General features: G+C 47.9%; 1 protein-coding gene across 3 annotated transcripts in view; it reads right to left on the reverse strand.

Moving 5' to 3' along the window:
- The window catches only part of ptpn6 (protein tyrosine phosphatase non-receptor type 6), a 74,751-nt gene that overhangs the window by 4,098 nt on the left and 49,875 nt on the right, over nucleotides 1-20,778 (reverse strand). For all 3 annotated transcript variants that reach the window (XM_076970627.1, XM_076970628.1, XM_076970629.1), the window contains 3 exons: nucleotides 4,281-4,348; nucleotides 3,072-3,223; nucleotides 702-772 (listed from right to left, as the gene is read on the reverse strand). In XM_076970627.1, the coding sequence (XP_076826742.1) occupies nucleotides 702-772; nucleotides 3,072-3,223; nucleotides 4,281-4,348 (291 nt within the window). The remainder of the gene's footprint in view (nucleotides 1-701; nucleotides 773-3,071; nucleotides 3,224-4,280; nucleotides 4,349-20,778) is intronic.

The raw sequence follows: 20,778 nt of genomic DNA on the forward strand, positions 1-20,778 counted from the left end.
CCTTCACACACCCCCTCCTTCACACACACCCGCCTTCACACACCCCCGCCTTCACACACACCCTCCTTCACACACCCCCTCCTTCACACACACCCGCCTTCACACACACCCGCCTTCACACACACCCGCCTTCACACACCCTCCTTCACACACCCCCGCCTTCACACACCCCCTCCTTCACACACCCCCTCCTTCACACACCCCCTCCTTCACACACACCGCCTTCACACACACCCGCCTTCACACACCCGCCTTCACACACACCCGCCTTCACACACCCCCTCCTTCACACACACCGCCTTCACACACACCCGCCTTCACACACACCCGCCTTCACACACCCCCTTCTTCACACACACCCGCCTTCACACACACCCTCCTTCACACACACCCTCCTTCACACACCCCGCCTTCTCTTTCCCAAAAGGATGTTGCACAATGTTTCCAGAACTTTCTCTGAACTGCTTCTGTCAACATGCAGAGGAACTATGTGACCGATAGAACCTTGAACTTGCAACTAAAAAAAAACAGCAGATAGATGAGACATGGTGCATGGTGGGAACTGCACTTGTGTAGTAGCAGCATGTGTGGCTGTGTGAGGGTGAGGGTGTGGGTGAGGGTGTGGGTGAGGGTGTGGGTGAGGGTGAGGGTGTGGGTGAGGGTGAACCCTGTAGGTGCAGACAGACTGAGGTCTTACTCACTTGGAGGATTTACGACTTGCAATCTGGTGTCTGTGCTGTATAGACAGGTTTCCATACTCTGTCTCTGTCTCCTGGAAATAAAACCAAATGTTTTAAGTCAGCATAGCACTAGGGGTTGGTGTGCTGAGTGGTGTGTGTGTGAGTGGGGTGTGTGTGGATGGGGTGTGTGTGAGTGGTGTGTGTGTGAGTGGGGTGTGTGGATGGGGTGTGTGTGTGAGTGGTGTGTGTGTGAGTGGGGTGTGCTGAGTGGTGTGTGTGTGAGTGGTGTGTATGTGAGTGGGGTTTGTGCTGAGTGGTGTGTGTGTGGATGGGGTGTGTGTGAGTGGTGTGTGTGTGTGAGTGGGGTGTGTGTGGACGGGGTGTGTGTGAGTGGTGTATGTGTGAGTGGGGTGTGTGGATGGGGTGTGTGTGTGAGTGGGGTGTGCTGAGTGGTGTGTGTGTGAGTGGTGTGTATGTGAGTGGGGTTTGTGCTGAGTGGTGTGTGTGTGGATGGGGTGTGTGTGAGTGGTGTGTGTGTGAGTGGGGTGTGCTGAGTGGTGTGTGTGTGAGTGGTGTGTGTGTGAGTGGGGTGTGTGTGAGTGGGGTGTGTGCTGAGTGGTGTATGTGTGAGTGGGGTGTGTGTGAGTGGGGTGTGTGCTGAGTGGGGTGTGTGTGAGTGGGGTGTGTGTGAGTGGGGTGTGTGCTGAGTGGGGTGTGTGTGAGTGGGGTGTGTGCTGAGTGGTGTGTGTGTGAGTGGTGTGTGTGTGAGTGGGGTGTGTGTGAGTGGTGTGTGTGTGAGTGGGGTGTGTGTGGATGGGGTGTGTGTGGATGGGGTGTGTGTGAGTGGGGTGTGTGAGTGGGGTGTGTGTGGGGTGTGTGTGAGTGGGGTGTGTGCTGAGTGGTGTGTGTGTGGATGGGGTGTGTGTGAGTGGGGTGTGTGTGAGTGGGGTGTGTGTGAGTGGGGTGTGTGTGAGTGGGGTGTGTGTGAGTGGGGTGTGTGTGAGTGGGGTGTGTGTGGATGGGGTGTGTGTGAGTGGGGTGTGTGTGGATGGGGTGTGTGTGAGTGGGGTGTGTGTGGGTGGGGTGTGTGTGGGTGGGGTGTGTGTGAGTGGGGTGTGTGTGGATGGGGTGTGTGTGAGTGGGGTGTGTGTGAGTGGGGTGTGTGTGGGTGGGGTGTGTGTGAGTGGGGTGTGTGTGAGTGGGGTGTGTGAGTGGGGTGTGTGTGAGTGGGGTGTGTGTGTAAGTGGTGTGTGTGTGAGTGGTGTGTGTGTGAGTGGGGTGTGTGTGGATGGGGTGTGTGTGAGTGGGGTGTGTGTGAGTGGGGTGTGTGTGGGTGGGGTGTGTGTGAGTGGGGTGTGTGTGAGTGGGGTGTGTGTGGATGGGGTGTGTGAGTGGGGTGTGTGAGTGGGGTGTGTGTGAGTGGGGTGTGTGTGGGGTGTGTGTGAGTGGGGTGTGTGCTGAGTGGGGGGTGTGTGGATGGGGTGTGTGTGAGTGGGGTGTGTGTGAGTGGTGTGTGTGTGTGTGGGGTGTGTGTGAGTGGGGTGTGTGCTGAGTGGGGGGTGTGTGGATGGGGTGTGTGTGAGTGGGGTGTGTGTGAGTGGTGTGTGTGTGAGTGGGGTGTGTGTGAGTGGGGTGTGTGTGGATGGGGTGTGTGTGAGTGGGGTGTGTGTGGATGGGGTGTGTGTGGGTGGGGTGTGTGTGAGTGGGGTGTGTGTGAGTGGGGTGTGTGTGGATGGGGTGTGTGAGTGGGGTGTGTGTGAGTGGGGTGTGTGTGAGTGGGGTGTGTGTGAGTGGGGTGTGTGTGGATGGGGTGTGTGTGAGTGGTGTGTGTGTGAGTGGGGTGTGTGTGAGTGGGGTGTGTGTGGGTGGGGTGTGTGTGAGTGGGGTGTGTGTGGATGGGGTGTGTGAGTGGGGTGTGTGTGTGGATGGGGTGTGTGTGAGTGGGGTGTGTGTGAGTGGGGTGTGTGTGGATGGGGTGTGTGTGAGTGGGGTGTGTGTGAGTGGGGTGTGTGTGAGTGGGGTGTGTGTGAGTGGGGTGGGTGTCAGTGGTGTGTGTGTGAGTGGGGTGTGTGTGAGTGGGGTGTGTGTGAGTGGGGTGTGTGTGAGTGGGGTGGGTGTCAGTGGTGTGTGTGTGAGTGGGGTGTGTGTGAGTGGGGTGTGTGTGAGTGGGGTGTGTGTGGATGAGGTGTGTGTGGATGGGGTGTGTGTGAGTGGGGTGTGTGTGGATGAGGTGTGTGTGGATGGGGTGTGTGTGAGTGGGGTGTGTGTGAGTGGTGTGTGTGTGAGTGGGGTGTGTGTGAGTGGGGTGTGTGTGAGTGGTGTGTGTGTGAGTGGGGTGTGTGTGAGTGGGGTGTGTGTGGATGAGGTGTGTGTTGTTGGTGTTGCTCTTACCATGGAGGCCTTAGATTTGGCTCTCTCAGACTCAATATGCTGCTTGACAGCCAGGTAGATAAAGCGGTACTGTGCTTCTGTCTGCACCATTCCTGAACGCTGCTCACGCACCATCTGGATGCATTTCTGGATGTCGATGTCACAGTCCACACCTGAGAAGATACCAAAACACTCCTGAGAAGATACCAACACATTCCTGAGAAGATACCAACACATTCCTGAGAAGATACCAACACACACCAGAGAACACAATAATACTGAGTCACTACATAAAAATGCATGAAAAATAACAATACATGATGAAGCTACAGGTATAAAACACTACAAATAAAATGAAAAAACCTGTTGACTTAAATGTTCAGTATTTTGATAAACACTACTGCTGAGGCATTCCAGGGTTTGTGATGGGAATTGAGCAGCCCACTCACCCTATACTGGGCATGTTAAACTCCTACTTTAAAACTGTAATTAATACTTACATTATTACTGTAGTGGGTTTGAATACAATATACAGTCTTAACAACGTGATCCTGTTATGCTGCTCTGTAGGTGGCCCTCTGCCTTCATGGTGGGGCTTTTTGCATATTTGATATGGGATTTAGTTCAGCTGACCAGGATGAAGGATATGAGCTTCCTGTGTACCTGCCCCTACTGCCCCCCACTGCCCCTACTGCCCCCACTGCCCCCCACTGCCCCTACTGCCCCCCACTGCCCCCACTGCCCCTACTGCCCCCACTGCCCCCACTGCCCCCACTGCCCCTACTGCCCCCCACTGCCCCTACTGCCCCTACTGCCCCCACTGCCCCTACTGCCCCCACTGCCCCTACTGCCCCTACTGCCCCCCACTGCCCCTACTGCCCCTACTGCCCCCACTGCCCCTACTGCCCCCCACTGCCCCTACTGCCCCCACTGCCCCCTACTGCCCCCCACTGCCCCTACTGCCCCTACTGCCCCCACTGCCCCACACAGCTCTGTGTATTTGCTGTTGTGGTTTTGGACAGGAGCCTCATATTCAGCTCCGCTAAGGGCCCTTGAACAGATTCGGCACATTCCAGAGTGTATAAAACCTTGTGGAGTCGAACAAAGCCTCAACAGTCAGGCCAACCCCCCCGACACACACAACCTGGGTTAGAGAGGGAGGGGAGGGAGGGAGAGAGGGAAAGGAGGAGAGAATTAGAGAGAGAAGGGGAGGGGCAGAGAGAGACTCACCTTTAATGTTGATTGTTTCTATTAGCATGTCGATGACCACAATAGTTCCTGTTCGACCAATTCCAGCGCTAAAAAAAATATCATAAGCTCGTTATAGATCTGGCCTGTAATGCAGCTTCCAACCCACTCTACTAGCCCAACCCACTGTACCACTAGCCCAACCCACTCTACTAGCCCAACCCACTGTACCACTAGCCCAACCCACTCTACTAGCCCAACCCACTGTACCACTAGCCCAACCCACTCTACTAGCCCAACCCACTTTACCACTAGCCCAACCCACTGTACCACTAGCCCAACCCACTCTACTAGCCCAACCCACTGTACCACTAGCCCAACCCACTCTACTAGCCCAACCCACTGTACCACTAGCCCAACCCACTCTACTAGCCCAACCCACTGTACCACTAGCCCAACCCACTCTACTAGCTCAACCCACTGTACCACTAGCCCAACCCACTCTACTAGCCCAACCCACTGTACCACTAGCCCAACCCACTCTACTAGCCCAACCCACTGTACCACTAGCCCAACCCACTCTACTAGCCCAACCCACTTTACCACTAGCCCAACCCACTCTACTAGCCTAACCCACTGTACCACTAGCCCAACCCACTGTACCACTAGCCCAACCCACTCTACTAGCCCAACCCACTGTACCACTAGCCCAACCCACTCTACTAGCCCAACCCACTGTACCACTAGCCCAACCCACTGTACCACTAGCCCAACCCACTCTACTAGCCCAACCCACTGTACCACTAGCCCAACCCACTCTACTAGCCCAACCCACTGTACCACTAGCCCAACCCACTCTACTAGCCCAACCCACTGTACCACTAGCCCAACCCACTCTACTAGCCCAACCCACTGTACCACTAGCCCAACCCACTCTACTAGCCCAACCCACTGTACCACTAGCCCAACCCACTGTACCACTAGCCCAACCCACTGTACCACTAGCCCAACCCACTCTACTAGCCCAACCCACTGTACCACTAGCCAAACCCACTCTTAGCCCAACCCACTGTACCACTAGCCCAACCCACTGTACCACTAGCCCAACCCACTCTACTAGCCCAACCCACTGTACCACTAGCCCAACCCACTCTACTAGCCCAACCCACTGTACCACTAGCCCAACCCACTGTACCACTAGCCCAACCCACTCTACTAGCCCAACCCACTGTACCACTAGCCCAACCCACTCTACTAGCCCAACCCACTGTACCACTAGCCCAACCCACTCTACTAGCCCAACCCACTGTACCACTAGCCCAACCCACTCTACTAGCCCAACCCACTGTACCACTAGCCCAACCCACTCTACTAGCCCAACCCACTGTACCACTAGCCCAACCCACTGTACCACTAGCCCAACCCACTGTACCACTAGCCCAACCCACTCTACTAGCCCAACCCACTGTACCACTAGCCAAACCCACTCTTAGCCCAACCCACTGTACCACTAGCCCAACCCACTGTACCACTAGCCCAACCCACTCTACTAGCCCAACCCACTGTACCACTAGCCCAACCCACTCTACTAGCCCAACCCACTCTACTAGCCCAACCCACTGTACCACTAGCCCAAACCACTCTACTAGCCCAACCCACTGTACCACTAGCCCAACCCACTGTACCACTAGCCCAACCCACTCTACTAGCTCAACTCACTCTACTAGCCCAACCCACTCTACTAGCCCAACCCACTGTACCACTAGCCAAACCCACTCTTAGCCCAACCCACTGTACCACTAGCCCAACCCACTGTACCACTAGCCCAACCCACTCTACTAGCTCAACTCACTCTACTAGCCCAACCCACTCTACTAGCCCAACCCACTCTACTAGCTCAACCCACTGTACCAACATGTGCCAAACTCAAGGTCCGCAGGCCAAAAAATTCAAATATGTGCAGAGACCAAAAACTACCTGTGAAGTGGCGGAATCTCCACACTGCAGTTTCTATATTGATGCAATTTTCCCAATAAGTGTAATTAAGAAATAAAATAATAATCCCAAAATGTCCAGGAAAAGAAAAATCGATGTAGATGTGAGGGTGTTTCAAGAAAGATATGAAAGCGTATAAATGTTTGCTTTAAGGAGAAAAAGTGGTATGTCTTTTGTGTTATGAAGCGGTGGCTGTTGTCAAAAAGTACAACCTACGTCGGCATTTTGAGCCCAAAAACAAAGCTAAGTATGTCAAAATTAGGCATCAAGAAAAACAAATTGCCAAAGAATTAAAAGGCAAACTGCGATCGCAACAGAATGTGTTAGTGAAAGCCACAACCACAAACAATGCAGCAGCAAAAGCTGGTTTGTTGTGGCTGAAGAAATCGCCCACGCTACAGTCTTTTTCAGAGGGAGCGTTTTTGAAGCACAATTGCGATTTTCACACTTATTTAATATTTCAAGTTTTTAACAAAGTAAATGTGATATCTTTGATGTTATTTTTCTTTATTCACTTGGATAGTTTGATCATTGATTGATAGAGTAATGTGGGTTTCATCACCTAACAAATTAAAAGGATTTATGTTATAATAACGGCAACAAGCAAACATATTTTTAATATCTATTTAAATATATCTGTAATATTTGTAACTTGAATAAGTAATAAATTCAGAGGTATTTAATAGGGGTGGGAATCGTTTACTATCTCACGATTCGATTCCGATTTTGGGGCCCACGATTCGATTCAAAATCGATTTTCGATTCAAAACGATTTTTGATTCAAAAAACAATTTGGTTTATAAAAATGTCTGCTTCAGTCTATAAAATCTGCATGATCTACTACAGTCTGCTTTGCCAGACAGAATGACAAATATAGAAAATTAAGTGTCTTTCACATTTAATTAACAAAAATAAAGTGCTTTGGTAAAATAAAATGGTTTTTGTTGTGTTAACAAAATTCTTGAGCTTCATTTTGCGAGCTGTCAGGGCTGGCTCGGATGCAGTTCCCCCAGCCGTCGCTAGGGGCACCACAGTCAGTCCCAGACTAAACCGGCGTAACTGTATGTTCTCAGCCAGGTCCCTGCTTTCTCTGTGGTTGCTTCTCTTTTAATGGTGTCTCGCCACCTCTCTCTGTTATGCTTTCTCTTTACTTATTCGAGTATCTATCTCCTGCATCGCTTCCTGACCCATCTCAAGTTTTCCCAATTCTACATTTCCCAATGTATTTCTTCCTATCCGTTTTGCCTTTATTTTTGGGAAGGGTTTTATTTTGCTGCAGCATTTTTTGCCAGTTACTTCTGCTGGCGTCCTTGGTTTCGTTCGGTCTTCCCCGGCATTCGGTAAAAACCAAAATGAACCCATATTTTTGCCGTAAATGAAGACGGGACAGGTTGAATATCTCTTTCCTCCATCTGTTTTGAACCTTTTCCGTGCATGAGTCTGTCCCAGAACCTGCTGCGTAAAGTCTCGCGTAATTTTGTAATTGCATAACGCGAGACTTCACCACGACTTAGAATCGATTTTGGAACATTTAAAATCGATTCTGAATAGTAGTAAATGAGAATCAATTTTTGATATATGAATCGATTTTTTGGCACACCTAGTATTCATCTAGTATTTAACATTAAGGAGTAGGTACATTTATAAGTTACATATGGCCCTTCGTGGGTAACGATTATGCTGATGTGGCCCGCGGTGAAAATGAGTTTGACACCCTCAGATCCCACTGTACCACTAGCCCATCCCACTGTACCACTAGCCCAACCCACTCTACCACTAGCCCAACCCACTCTACCACTAGCCCAACCCACTTTACCACTAGCCCAACCCACTCTACCACTAGCCCATCCCACTGTACCACTAGCCCAACCCACTCTACCACTAGCCCAACCCACTCTACCACTAGCCCAACCCACTTTACCACTAGCCCAACCCACTTTACCACTAGCCCAACCCACTCTACCACTAGCCCAACCCACTCTACCACTAGCCCAACCCACTTTACCACTAGCCCAACCCACTTTACCACTAGCCCATCCCACTTTACCACTAGCCCAACCCACTCTACCACTAGCCCAACCCACTTTACCACTAGCCCAACCCACTGTACCACTAGCCCAACCCACTCTACCACTAGCCCATCCCACTGTACCACTAGCCCAACCCACTCTACCACTAGCCCATCCCACTTTACCACTAGCCCAACCCACTGTACCACTAGCCCAACCCACTCTACCACTAGCCCATCCCACTGTACCACTAGCCCATCCCACTTTACCACTAGCCCAACCCACTTTACCACTAGCCCAACCCACTGTACCACTAGCCCAACCCACTGTACCACTAGCCCAACCCACTGTACCACTAGCCCAACCCACTTTACCACTAGCCCAACCCACTTTACCACTAGCCCAACCCACTCTACCACTAGCCCATCCCACTTTACCACTAGCCCAACCCACTTTACCACTAGCCCAACCCACTGTACCACTAGCCCAACCCACTCTACCACTAGCCCAACCCACTTTACCACTAGCCCAACCCACTCTACCACTAGCCCAACCCACTTTACCACTAGCCCAACCCACTTTACCACTAGCCCATCCCACTCTACCACTAGCCCAACCCACTGTACCACTAGCCCATCCCACTGTACCACTAGCCCATCCCACTTTACCACTAGCCCAACCCACTTTACCACTAGCCCAACCCACTGTACCACTAGCCCAACCCACTGTACCACTAGCCCAACCCACTGTACCACTAGCCCAACCCACTCTACCACTAGCCCAACCCACTTTACCACTAGCCCAACCCACTTTACCACTAGCCCAACCCACTCTACCACTAGCCCATCCCACTTTACCACTAGCCCAACCCACTGTACCACTAGCCCAAACCACTCTACTAGCCCAACCCACTGTACCACTAGCCCAACCCACTGTACCACTAGCCCAACCCACTGTACCACTAGCCCAAACCACTCTACTAGCCCAACCCACTGTACCACTAGCCCAACCCACTGTACCACTAGCCCAACCCACTGTACCACTAGCCCAACCCACTCTACTAGCTCAACTCACTCTACTAGCCCAACCCACTCTACTAGCCCAACCCACTGTACCACTAGCCAAACCCACTCTTAGCCCAACCCACTGTACCACTAGCCCAACCCACTGTACCACTAGCCCAACCCACTCTACTAGCTCAACTCACTCTACTAGCCCAACCCACTCTACTAGCCCAACCCACTCTACTAGCTCAACCCACTGTACCAACATGTGCCAAACTCAAGGTCCGCAGGCCAAAAAATTCAAATATGTGCAGAGACCAAAAACTACCTGTGAAGTGGCGGAATCTCCACACTGCAGTTTCTATATTGATGCAATTTTCCCAATAAGTGTAATTAAGAAATAAAATAATAATCCCAAAATGTCCAGGAAAAGAAAAATCGATGTAGATGTGAGGGTGTTTCAAGAAAGATATGAAAGCGTATAAATGTTTGCTTTAAGGAGAAAAAGTGGTATGTCTTTTGTGTTATGAAGCGGTGGCTGTTGTCAAAAAGTACAACCTACGTCGGCATTTTGAGCCCAAAAACAAAGCTAAGTATGTCAAAATTAGGCATCAAGAAAAACAAATTGCCAAAGAATTAAAAGGCAAACTGCGATCGCAACAGAATGTGTTAGTGAAAGCCACAACCACAAACAATGCAGCAGCAAAAGCTGGTTTGTTGTGGCTGAAGAAATCGCCCACGCTACAGTCTTTTTCAGAGGGAGCGTTTTTGAAGCACAATTGCGATTTTCACACTTATTTAATATTTCAAGTTTTTAACAAAGTAAATGTGATATCTTTGATGTTATTTTTCTTTATTCACTTGGATAGTTTGATCATTGATTGATAGAGTAATGTGGGTTTCATCACCTAACAAATTAAAAGGATTTATGTTATAATAACGGCAACAAGCAAACATATTTTTAATATCTATTTAAATATATCTGTAATATTTGTAACTTGAATAAGTAATAAATTCAGAGGTATTTAATAGGGGTGGGAATCGTTTACTATCTCACGATTCGATTCCGATTTTGGGGCCCACGATTCGATTCAAAATCGATTTTCGATTCAAAACGATTTTTGATTCAAAAAACAATTTGGTTTATAAAAATGTCTGCTTCAGTCTATAAAATCTGCATGATCTACTACAGTCTGCTTTGCCAGACAGAATGACAAATATAGAAAATTAAGTGTCTTTCACATTTAATTAACAAAAATAAAGTGCTTTGGTAAAATAAAATGGTTTTTGTTGTGTTAACAAAATTCTTGAGCTTCATTTTGCGAGCTGTCAGGGCTGGCTCGGATGCAGTTCCCCCAGCCGTCGCTAGGGGCACCACAGTCAGTCCCAGACTAAACCGGCGTAACTGTATGTTCTCAGCCAGGTCCCTGCTTTCTCTGTGGTTGCTTCTCTTTTAATGGTGTCTCGCCACCTCTCTCTGTTATGCTTTCTCTTTACTTATTCGAGTATCTATCTCCTGCATCGCTTCCTGACCCATCTCAAGTTTTCCCAATTCTACATTTCCCAATGTATTTCTTCCTATCCGTTTTGCCTTTATTTTTGGGAAGGGTTTTATTTTGCTGCAGCATTTTTTGCCAGTTACTTCTGCTGGCGTCCTTGGTTTCGTTCGGTCTTCCCCGGCATTCGGTAAAAACCAAAATGAACCCATATTTTTGCCGTAAATGAAGACGGGACAGGTTGAATATCTCTTTCCTCCATCTGTTTTGAACCTTTTCCGTGCATGAGTCTGTCCCAGAACCTGCTGCGTAAAGTCTCGCGTAATTTTGTAATTGCATAACGCGAGACTTCACCACGACTTAGAATCGATTTTGGAACATTTAAAATCGATTCTGAATAGTAGTAAATGAGAATCAATTTTTGATATATGAATCGATTTTTTGGCACACCTAGTATTCATCTAGTATTTAACATTAAGGAGTAGGTACATTTATAAGTTACATATGGCCCTTCGTGGGTAACGATTATGCTGATGTGGCCCGCGGTGAAAATGAGTTTGACACCCTCAGATCCCACTGTACCACTAGCCCATCCCACTGTACCACTAGCCCAACCCACTCTACCACTAGCCCAACCCACTCTACCACTAGCCCAACCCACTTTACCACTAGCCCAACCCACTCTACCACTAGCCCATCCCACTGTACCACTAGCCCAACCCACTCTACCACTAGCCCAACCCACTCTACCACTAGCCCAACCCACTTTACCACTAGCCCAACCCACTTTACCACTAGCCCAACCCACTCTACCACTAGCCCAACCCACTCTACCACTAGCCCAACCCACTTTACCACTAGCCCAACCCACTTTACCACTAGCCCATCCCACTTTACCACTAGCCCAACCCACTCTACCACTAGCCCAACCCACTTTACCACTAGCCCAACCCACTGTACCACTAGCCCAACCCACTCTACCACTAGCCCATCCCACTGTACCACTAGCCCAACCCACTCTACCACTAGCCCATCCCACTTTACCACTAGCCCAACCCACTGTACCACTAGCCCAACCCACTCTACCACTAGCCCATCCCACTGTACCACTAGCCCATCCCACTTTACCACTAGCCCAACCCACTTTACCACTAGCCCAACCCACTGTACCACTAGCCCAACCCACTGTACCACTAGCCCAACCCACTGTACCACTAGCCCAACCCACTTTACCACTAGCCCAACCCACTTTACCACTAGCCCAACCCACTCTACCACTAGCCCATCCCACTTTACCACTAGCCCAACCCACTTTACCACTAGCCCAACCCACTGTACCACTAGCCCAACCCACTCTACCACTAGCCCAACCCACTTTACCACTAGCCCAACCCACTCTACCACTAGCCCAACCCACTTTACCACTAGCCCAACCCACTTTACCACTAGCCCATCCCACTCTACCACTAGCCCAACCCACTGTACCACTAGCCCATCCCACTGTACCACTAGCCCATCCCACTTTACCACTAGCCCAACCCACTTTACCACTAGCCCAACCCACTGTACCACTAGCCCAACCCACTGTACCACTAGCCCAACCCACTGTACCACTAGCCCAACCCACTCTACCACTAGCCCAACCCACTTTACCACTAGCCCAACCCACTTTACCACTAGCCCAACCCACTCTACCACTAGCCCATCCCACTTTACCACTAGCCCAACCCACTGTACCACTAGCCCAAACCACTCTACTAGCCCAACCCACTGTACCACTAGCCCAACCCACTGTACCACTAGCCCAACCCACTGTACCACTAGCCCAAACCACTCTACTAGCCCAACCCACTGTACCACTAGCCCAACCCACTGTACCACTAGCCCAACCCACTGTACCACTAGCCCAACCCACTCTACTAGCTCAACTCACTCTACTAGCCCAACCCACTCTACTAGCCCAACCCACTGTACCACTAGCCAAACCCACTCTTAGCCCAACCCACTGTACCACTAGCCCAACCCACTGTACCACTAGCCCAACCCACTCTACTAGCTCAACTCACTCTACTAGCCCAACCCACTCTACTAGCCCAACCCACTCTACTAGCTCAACCCACTGTACCAACATGTGCCAAACTCAAGGTCCGCAGGCCAAAAAATTCAAATATGTGCAGAGACCAAAAACTACCTGTGAAGTGGCGGAATCTCCACACTGCAGTTTCTATATTGATGCAATTTTCCCAATAAGTGTAATTAAGAAATAAAATAATAATCCCAAAATGTCCAGGAAAAGAAAAATCGATGTAGATGTGAGGGTGTTTCAAGAAAGATATGAAAGCGTATAAATGTTTGCTTTAAGGAGAAAAATTGGTATGTCTTTTGTGTTATGAAGCGGTGGCTGTTGTCAAAAAGTACAACCTACGTCGGCATTTTGAGCCCAAAAACAAAGCTAAGTATGTCAAAATTAGGCATCAAGAAAAACAAATTGCCAAAGAATTAAAAGGCAAACTGCGATCGCAACAGAATGTGTTAGTGAAAGCCACAACCACAAACAATGCAGCAGCAAAAGCTGGTTTGTTGTGGCTGAAGAAATCGCCCACGCTACAGTCTTTTTCAGAGGGAGCGTTTTTGAAGCACAATTGCGATTTTCACACTTATTTAATATTTCAAGTTTTTAACAAAGTAAATGTGATATCTTTGATGTTATTTTTCTTTATTCACTTGGATAGTTTGATCATTGATTGATAGAGTAATGTGGGTTTCATCACCTAACAAATTAAAAGGATTTATGTTATAATAACGGCAACAAGCAAACATATTTTTAATATCTATTTAAATATATCTGTAATATTTGTAACTTGAATAAGTAATAAATTCAGAGGTATTTAATAGGGGTGGGAATCGTTTACTATCTCACGATTCGATTCCGATTTTGGGGCCCACGATTCGATTCAAAATCGATTTTCGATTCAAAACGATTTTTGATTCAAAAAACAATTTGGTTTATAAAAATGTCTGCTTCAGTCTATAAAATCTGCATGATCTACTACAGTCTGCTTTGCCAGACAGAATGACAAATATAGAAAATTAAGTGTCTTTCACATTTAATTAACAAAAATAAAGTGCTTTGGTAAAATAAAATGGTTTTTGTTGTGTTAACAAAATTCTTGAGCTTCATTTTGCGAGCTGTCAGGGCTGGCTCGGATGCAGTTCCCCCAGCCGTCGCTAGGGGCACCACAGTCAGTCCCAGACTAAACCGGCGTAACTGTATGTTCTCAGCCAGGTCCCTGCTTTCTCTGTGGTTGCTTCTCTTTTAATGGTGTCTCGCCACCTCTCTCTGTTATGCTTTCTCTTTACTTATTCGAGTATCTATCTCCTGCATCGCTTCCTGACCCATCTCAAGTTTTCCCAATTCTACATTTCCCAATGTATTTCTTCCTATCCGTTTTGCCTTTATTTTTGGGAAGGGTTTTATTTTGCTGCAGCATTTTTTGCCAGTTACTTCTGCTGGCGTCCTTGGTTTCGTTCGGTCTTCCCCGGCATTCGGTAAAAACCAAAATGAACCCATATTTTTGCCGTAAATGAAGACGGGACAGGTTGAATATCTCTTTCCTCCATCTGTTTTGAACCTTTTCCGTGCATGAGTCTGTCCCAGAACCTGCTGCGTAAAGTCTCGCGTAATTTTGTAATTGCATAACGCGAGACTTCACCACGACTTAGAATCGATTTTGGAACATTTAAAATCGATTCTGAATAGTAGTAAATGAGAATCAATTTTTGATATATGAATCGATTTTTTGGCACACCTAGTATTCATCTAGTATTTAACATTAAGGAGTAGGTACATTTATAAGTTACATATGGCCCTTCGTGGGTAACGATTATGCTGATGTGGCCCGCGGTGAAAATGAGTTTGACACCCTCAGATCCCACTGTACCACTAGCCCATCCCACTGTACCACTAGCCCAACCCACTCTACCACTAGCCCAACCCACTCTACCACTAGCCCAACCCACTTTACCACTAGCCCAACCCACTCTACCACTAGCCCATCCCACTGTACCACTAGCCCAACCCACTCTACCACTAGCCCAACCCACTCTACCACTAGCCCAACCCACTTTACCACTAGCCCAACCCACTTTACCACTAGCCCAACCCACTCTACCACTAGCCCAACCCACTCTACCACTAGCCCAACCCACTTTACCACTAGCCCAACCCACTTTACCACTAGCCCATCCCACTTTACCACTAGCCCAACCCACTGTACCACTAGCCCAACCCACTCTACCACTAGCCCAACCCACTTTACCACTAGCCCAACCCACTGTACCACTAGCCCAACCCACTTTACCACTAGCCCAACCCACTCTACCACTAGCCCATCCCACTGTACCACTAGCCCATCCCACTTTACCACTAGCCCAACCCACTTTACCACTAGCCCAACCCACTGTACCACTAGCCCAACCCACTGTACCACTAGCCCAACCCACTTTACCACTAGCCCAACCCACTTTACCACTAGCCCAACCCACTCTACCACTAGCCCATCCCACTTTACCACTAGCCCAACCCACTTTACCACTAGCCCAACCCACTGTACCACTAGCCCAACCCACTGTACCACTAGCCCAACCCACTCTACCACTAGCCCAACCCACTTTACCACTAGCCCAACCCACTCTACCACTAGCCCAACCCACTTTACCACTAGCCCAACCCACTTTACCACTAGCCCATCCCACTCTACCACTAGCCCAACCCACTGTACCACTAGCCCATCCCACTGTACCACTAGCCCATCCCACTTTACCACTAGCCCAACCCACTTTACCACTAGCCCAACCCACTGTACCACTAGCCCAACCCACTGTACCACTAGCCCAACCCACTGTACCACTAGCCCAACCCACTCTACCACTAGCCCAACCCACTTTACCACTAGCCCAACCCACTTTACCACTAGCCCAACCCACTCTACCACTAGCCCATCCCACTTTACCACTAGCCCAACCCACTGTACCACTAGCCCAAACCACTCTACTAGCCCAACCCACTGTACCACTAGCCCAACCCACTGTACCACTAGCCCAACCCACTGTACCACTAGCCCAAACCACTCTACTAGCCCAACCCACTGTACCACTAGCCCAACCCACTGTACCACTAGCCCAACCCACTGTACCACTAGCCCAACCCACTCTACTAGCTCAACTCACTCTACTAGCCCAACCCACTCTACTAGCCCAACCCACTGTACCACTAGCCAAACCCACTCTTAGCCCAACCCACTGTACCACTAGCCCAACCCACTGTACCACTAGCCCAACCCACTCTACTAGCTCAACTCACTCTACTAGCCCAACCCACTCTACTAGCCCAACCCACTCTACTAGCTCAACCCACTGTACCAACATGTGCCAAACTCAAGGTCCGCAGGCCAAAAAATTCAAATATGTGCAGAGACCAAAAACTACCTGTGAAGTGGCGGAATCTCCACACTGCAGTTTCTATATTGATGCAATTTTCCCAATAAGTGTAATTAAGAAATAAAATAATAATCCCAAAATGTCCAGGAAAAGAAAAATCGATGTAGATGTGAGGGTGTTTCAAGAAAGATATGAAAGCGTATAAATGTTTGCTTTAAGGAGAAAAAGTGGTATGTCTTTTGTGTTATGAAGCGGTGGCTGTTGTCAAAAAGTACAACCTACGTCGGCATTTTGAGCCCAAAAACAAAGCTAAGTATGTCAAAATTAGGCATCAAGAAAAACAAATTGCCAAAGAATTAAAAGGCAAACTGCGATCGCAACAGAATGTGTTAGTGAAAGCCACAACCACAAACAATGCAGCAGCAAAAGCTGGTTTGTTGTGGCTGAAGAAATCGCCCACGCTACAGTCTTTTTCAGAGGGAGCGTTTTTGAAGCACAATTGCGATTTTCACACTTATTTAATATTTCAAGTTTTTAACAAAGTAAATGTGATATCTTTGATGTTATTTTTCTTTATTCACTTGGATAGTTTGATCATTGATTGATAGAGTAATGTGGGTTTCATCACCTAACAAATTAAAAGGATTTATGTTATAATAACGGCAACAAGCAAACATATTTTTAATATCTATTTAAATATATCTGTAATATTTGTAACTTGAATAAGTAATAAATTCAGAGGTATTTAATAGGGGTGGGAATCGTTTACTATCTCACGATTCGATTCCGATTTTGGGGCCCACGATTCGATTCAAAATCGATTTTCGATTCAAAACGATTTTTGATTCAAAAAACAATTTGGTTTATAAAAATGTCTGCTTCAGTCTATAAAATCTGCATGATCTACTACAGTCTGCTTTGCCAGACAGAATGACAAATATAGAAAATTAAGTGTCTTTCACATTTAATTAACAAAAATAAAGTGCTTTGGTAAAATAAAATGGTTTTTGTTGTGTTAACAAAATTCTTGAGCTTCATTTTGCGAGCTGTCAGGGCTGGCTCGGATGCAGTTCCCCCAGCCGTCGCTAGGGGCACCACAGTCAGTCCCAGACTAAACCGGCGTAACTGTATGTTCTCAGCCAGGTCCCTGCTTTCTCTGTGGTTGCTTCTCTTTTAATGGTGTCTCGCCACCTCTCTCTGTTATGCTTTCTCTTTACTTATTCGAGTATCTATCTCCTGCATCGCTTCCTGACCCATCTCAAGTTTTCCCAATTCTACATTTCCCAATGTATTTCTTCCTATCCGTTTTGCCTTTATTTTTGGGAAGGGTTTTATTTTGCTGCAGCATTTTTTGCCAGTTACTTCTGCTGGCGTCCTTGGTTTCGTTCGGTCTTCCCCGGCATTCGGTAAAAACCAAAATGAACCCATATTTTTGCCGTAAATGAAGACGGGACAGGTTGAATATCTCTTTCCTCCATCTGTTTTGAACCTTTTCCGTGCATGAGTCTGTCCCAGAACCTGCTGCGTAAAGTCTCGCGTAATTTTGTAATTGCATAACGCGAGACTTCACCACGACTTAGAATCGATTTTGGAACATTTAAAATCGATTCTGAATAGTAGTAAATGAGAATCAATTTTTGATATATGAATCGATTTTTTGGCACACCTAGTATTCATCTAGTATTTAACATTAAGGAGTAGGTACATTTATAAGTTACATATGGCCCTTCGTGGGTAACGATTATGCTGATGTGGCCCGCGGTGAAAATGAGTTTGACACCCTCAGATCCCACTGTACCACTAGCCCATCCCACTGTACCACTAGCCCAACCCACTCTACCACTAGCCCAACCCACTCTACCACTAGCCCAACCCACTTTACCACTAGCCCAACCCACTCTACCACTAGCCCATCCCACTGTACCACTAGCCCAACCCACTCTACCACTAGCCCAACCCACTCTACCACTAGCCCAACCCACTTTACCACTAGCCCAACCCACTTTACCACTAGCCCAACCCACTCTACCACTAGCCCAACCCACTCTACCACTAGCCCAACCCACTTTACCACTAGCCCAACCCACTTTACCACTAGCCCATCCCACTTTACCACTAGCCCAACCCACTGTACCACTAGCCCAACCCACTCTACCACTAGCCCAACCCACTTTACCACTAGCCCAACCCACTGTACCACTAGCCCAACCCACTTTACCACTAGCCCAACCCACTCTACCACTAGCCCATCCCACTGTACCACTAGCCCATCCCACTTTACCACTAGCCCAACCCACTTTACCACTAGCCCAACCCACTGTACCACTAGCCCAACCCACTGTACCACTAGCCCAACCCACTTTACCACTAGCCCAACCCACTTTACCACTAGCCCAACCCACTCTACCACTAGCCCATCCCACTTTACCACTAGCCCAACCCACTTTACCACTAGCCCAACCCACTGTACCACTAGCCCAACCCACTGTACCACTAGCCCAACCCACTCTACCACTAGCCCAACCCACTTTACCACTAGCCCAACCCACTCTACCACTAGCCCAACCCACTTTACCACTAGCCCAACCCACTTTACCACTAGCCCATCCCACTCTACCACTAGCCCAACCCACTGTACCACTAGCCCATCCCACTGTACCACTAGCCCATCCCACTTTACCACTAGCCCAACCCACTTTACCACTAGCCCAACCCACTGTACCACTAGCCCAACCCACTGTACCACTAGCCCAACCCACTGTACCACTAGCCCAACCCACTCTACCACTAGCCCAACCCACTTTACCACTAGCCCAACCCACTTTACCACTAGCCCAACCCACTCTACCACTAGCCCATCCCACTTTACCACTAGCCCAACCCACTGTACCACTAGCCCAAACCACTCTACTAGCCCAACCCACTGTACCACTAGCCCAACCCACTGTACCACTAGCCCAACCCACTGTACCACTAGCCCAAACCACTCTACTAGCCCAACCCACTGTACCACTAGCCCAACCCACTGTACCACTAGCCCAACCCACTGTACCACTAGCCCAACCCACTCTACTAGCTCAACTCACTCTACTAGCCCAACCCACTCTACTAGCCCAACCCACTGTACCACTAGCCAAACCCACTCTTAGCCCAACCCACTGTACCACTAGCCCAACCCACTGTACCACTAGCCCAACCCACTCTACTAGCTCAACTCACTCTACTAGCCCAACCCACTCTACTAGCCCAACCCACTCTACTAGCTCAACCCACTGTACCAACATGTGCCAAACTCAAGGTCCGCAGGCCAAAAAATTCAAATATGTGCAGAGACCAAAAACTACCTGTGAAGTGGCGGAATCTCCACACTGCAGTTTCTATATTGATGCAATTTTCCCAATAAGTGTAATTAAGAAATAAAATAATAATCCCAAAATGTCCAGGAAAAGAAAAATCGATGTAGATGTGAGGGTGTTTCAAGAAAGATATGAAAGCGTATAAATGTTTGCTTTAAGGAGAAAAAGTGGTATGTCTTTTGTGTTATGAAGCGGTGGCTGTTGTCAAAAAGTACAACCTACGTCGGCATTTTGAGCCCAAAAACAAAGCTAAGTATGTCAAAATTAGGCATCAAGAAAAACAAATTGCCAAAGAATTAAAAGGCAAACTGCGATCGCAACAGAATGTGTTAGTGAAAGCCACAACCACAAACAATGCAGCAGCAAAAGCTGGTTTGTTGTGGCTGAAGAAATCGCCCACGCTACAGTCTTTTTCAGAGGGAGCGTTTTTGAAGCACAATTGCGATTTTCACACTTATTTAATATTTCAAGTTTTTAACAAAGTAAATGTGATATCTTTGATGTTATTTTTCTTTATTCACTTGGATAGTTTGATCATTGATTGATAGAGTAATGTGGGTTTCATCACCTAACAAATTAAAAGGATTTATGTTATAATAACGGCAACAAGCAAACATATTTTTAATATCTATTTAAATATATCTGTAATATTTGTAACTTGAATAAGTAATAAATTCAGAGGTATTTAATAGGGGTGGGAATCGTTTACTATCTCACGATTCGATTCCGATTTTGGGGCCCACGATTCGATTCAAAATCGATTTTCGATTCAAAACGATTTTTGATTCAAAAAACAATTTGGTTTATAAAAATGTCTGCTTCAGTCTATAAAATCTGCATGATCTACTACAGTCTGCTTTGCCAGACAGAATGACAAATATAGAAAATTAAGTGTCTTTCACATTTAATTAACAAAAATAAAGTGCTTTGGTAAAATAAAATGGTTTTTGTTGTGTTAACAAAATTCTTGAGCTTCATTTTGCGAGCTGTCAGGGCTGGCTCGGATGCAGTTCCCCCAGCCGTCGCTAGGGGCACCACAGTCAGTCCCAGACTAAACCGGCGTAACTGTATGTTCTCAGCCAGGTCCCTGCTTTCTCTGTGGTTGCTTCTCTTTTAATGGTGTCTCGCCACCTCTCTCTGTTATGCTTTCTCTTTACTTATTCGAGTATCTATCTCCTGCATCGCTTCCTGACCCATCTCAAGTTTTCCCAATTCTACATTTCCCAATGTATTTCTTCCTA

The sequence above is a fragment of the Brachyhypopomus gauderio genome, chromosome 13, assembly GCF_052324685.1.
Source record: "Brachyhypopomus gauderio isolate BG-103 chromosome 13, BGAUD_0.2, whole genome shotgun sequence".
Lineage (NCBI taxonomy): Eukaryota > Metazoa > Chordata > Actinopteri > Gymnotiformes > Hypopomidae > Brachyhypopomus > Brachyhypopomus gauderio.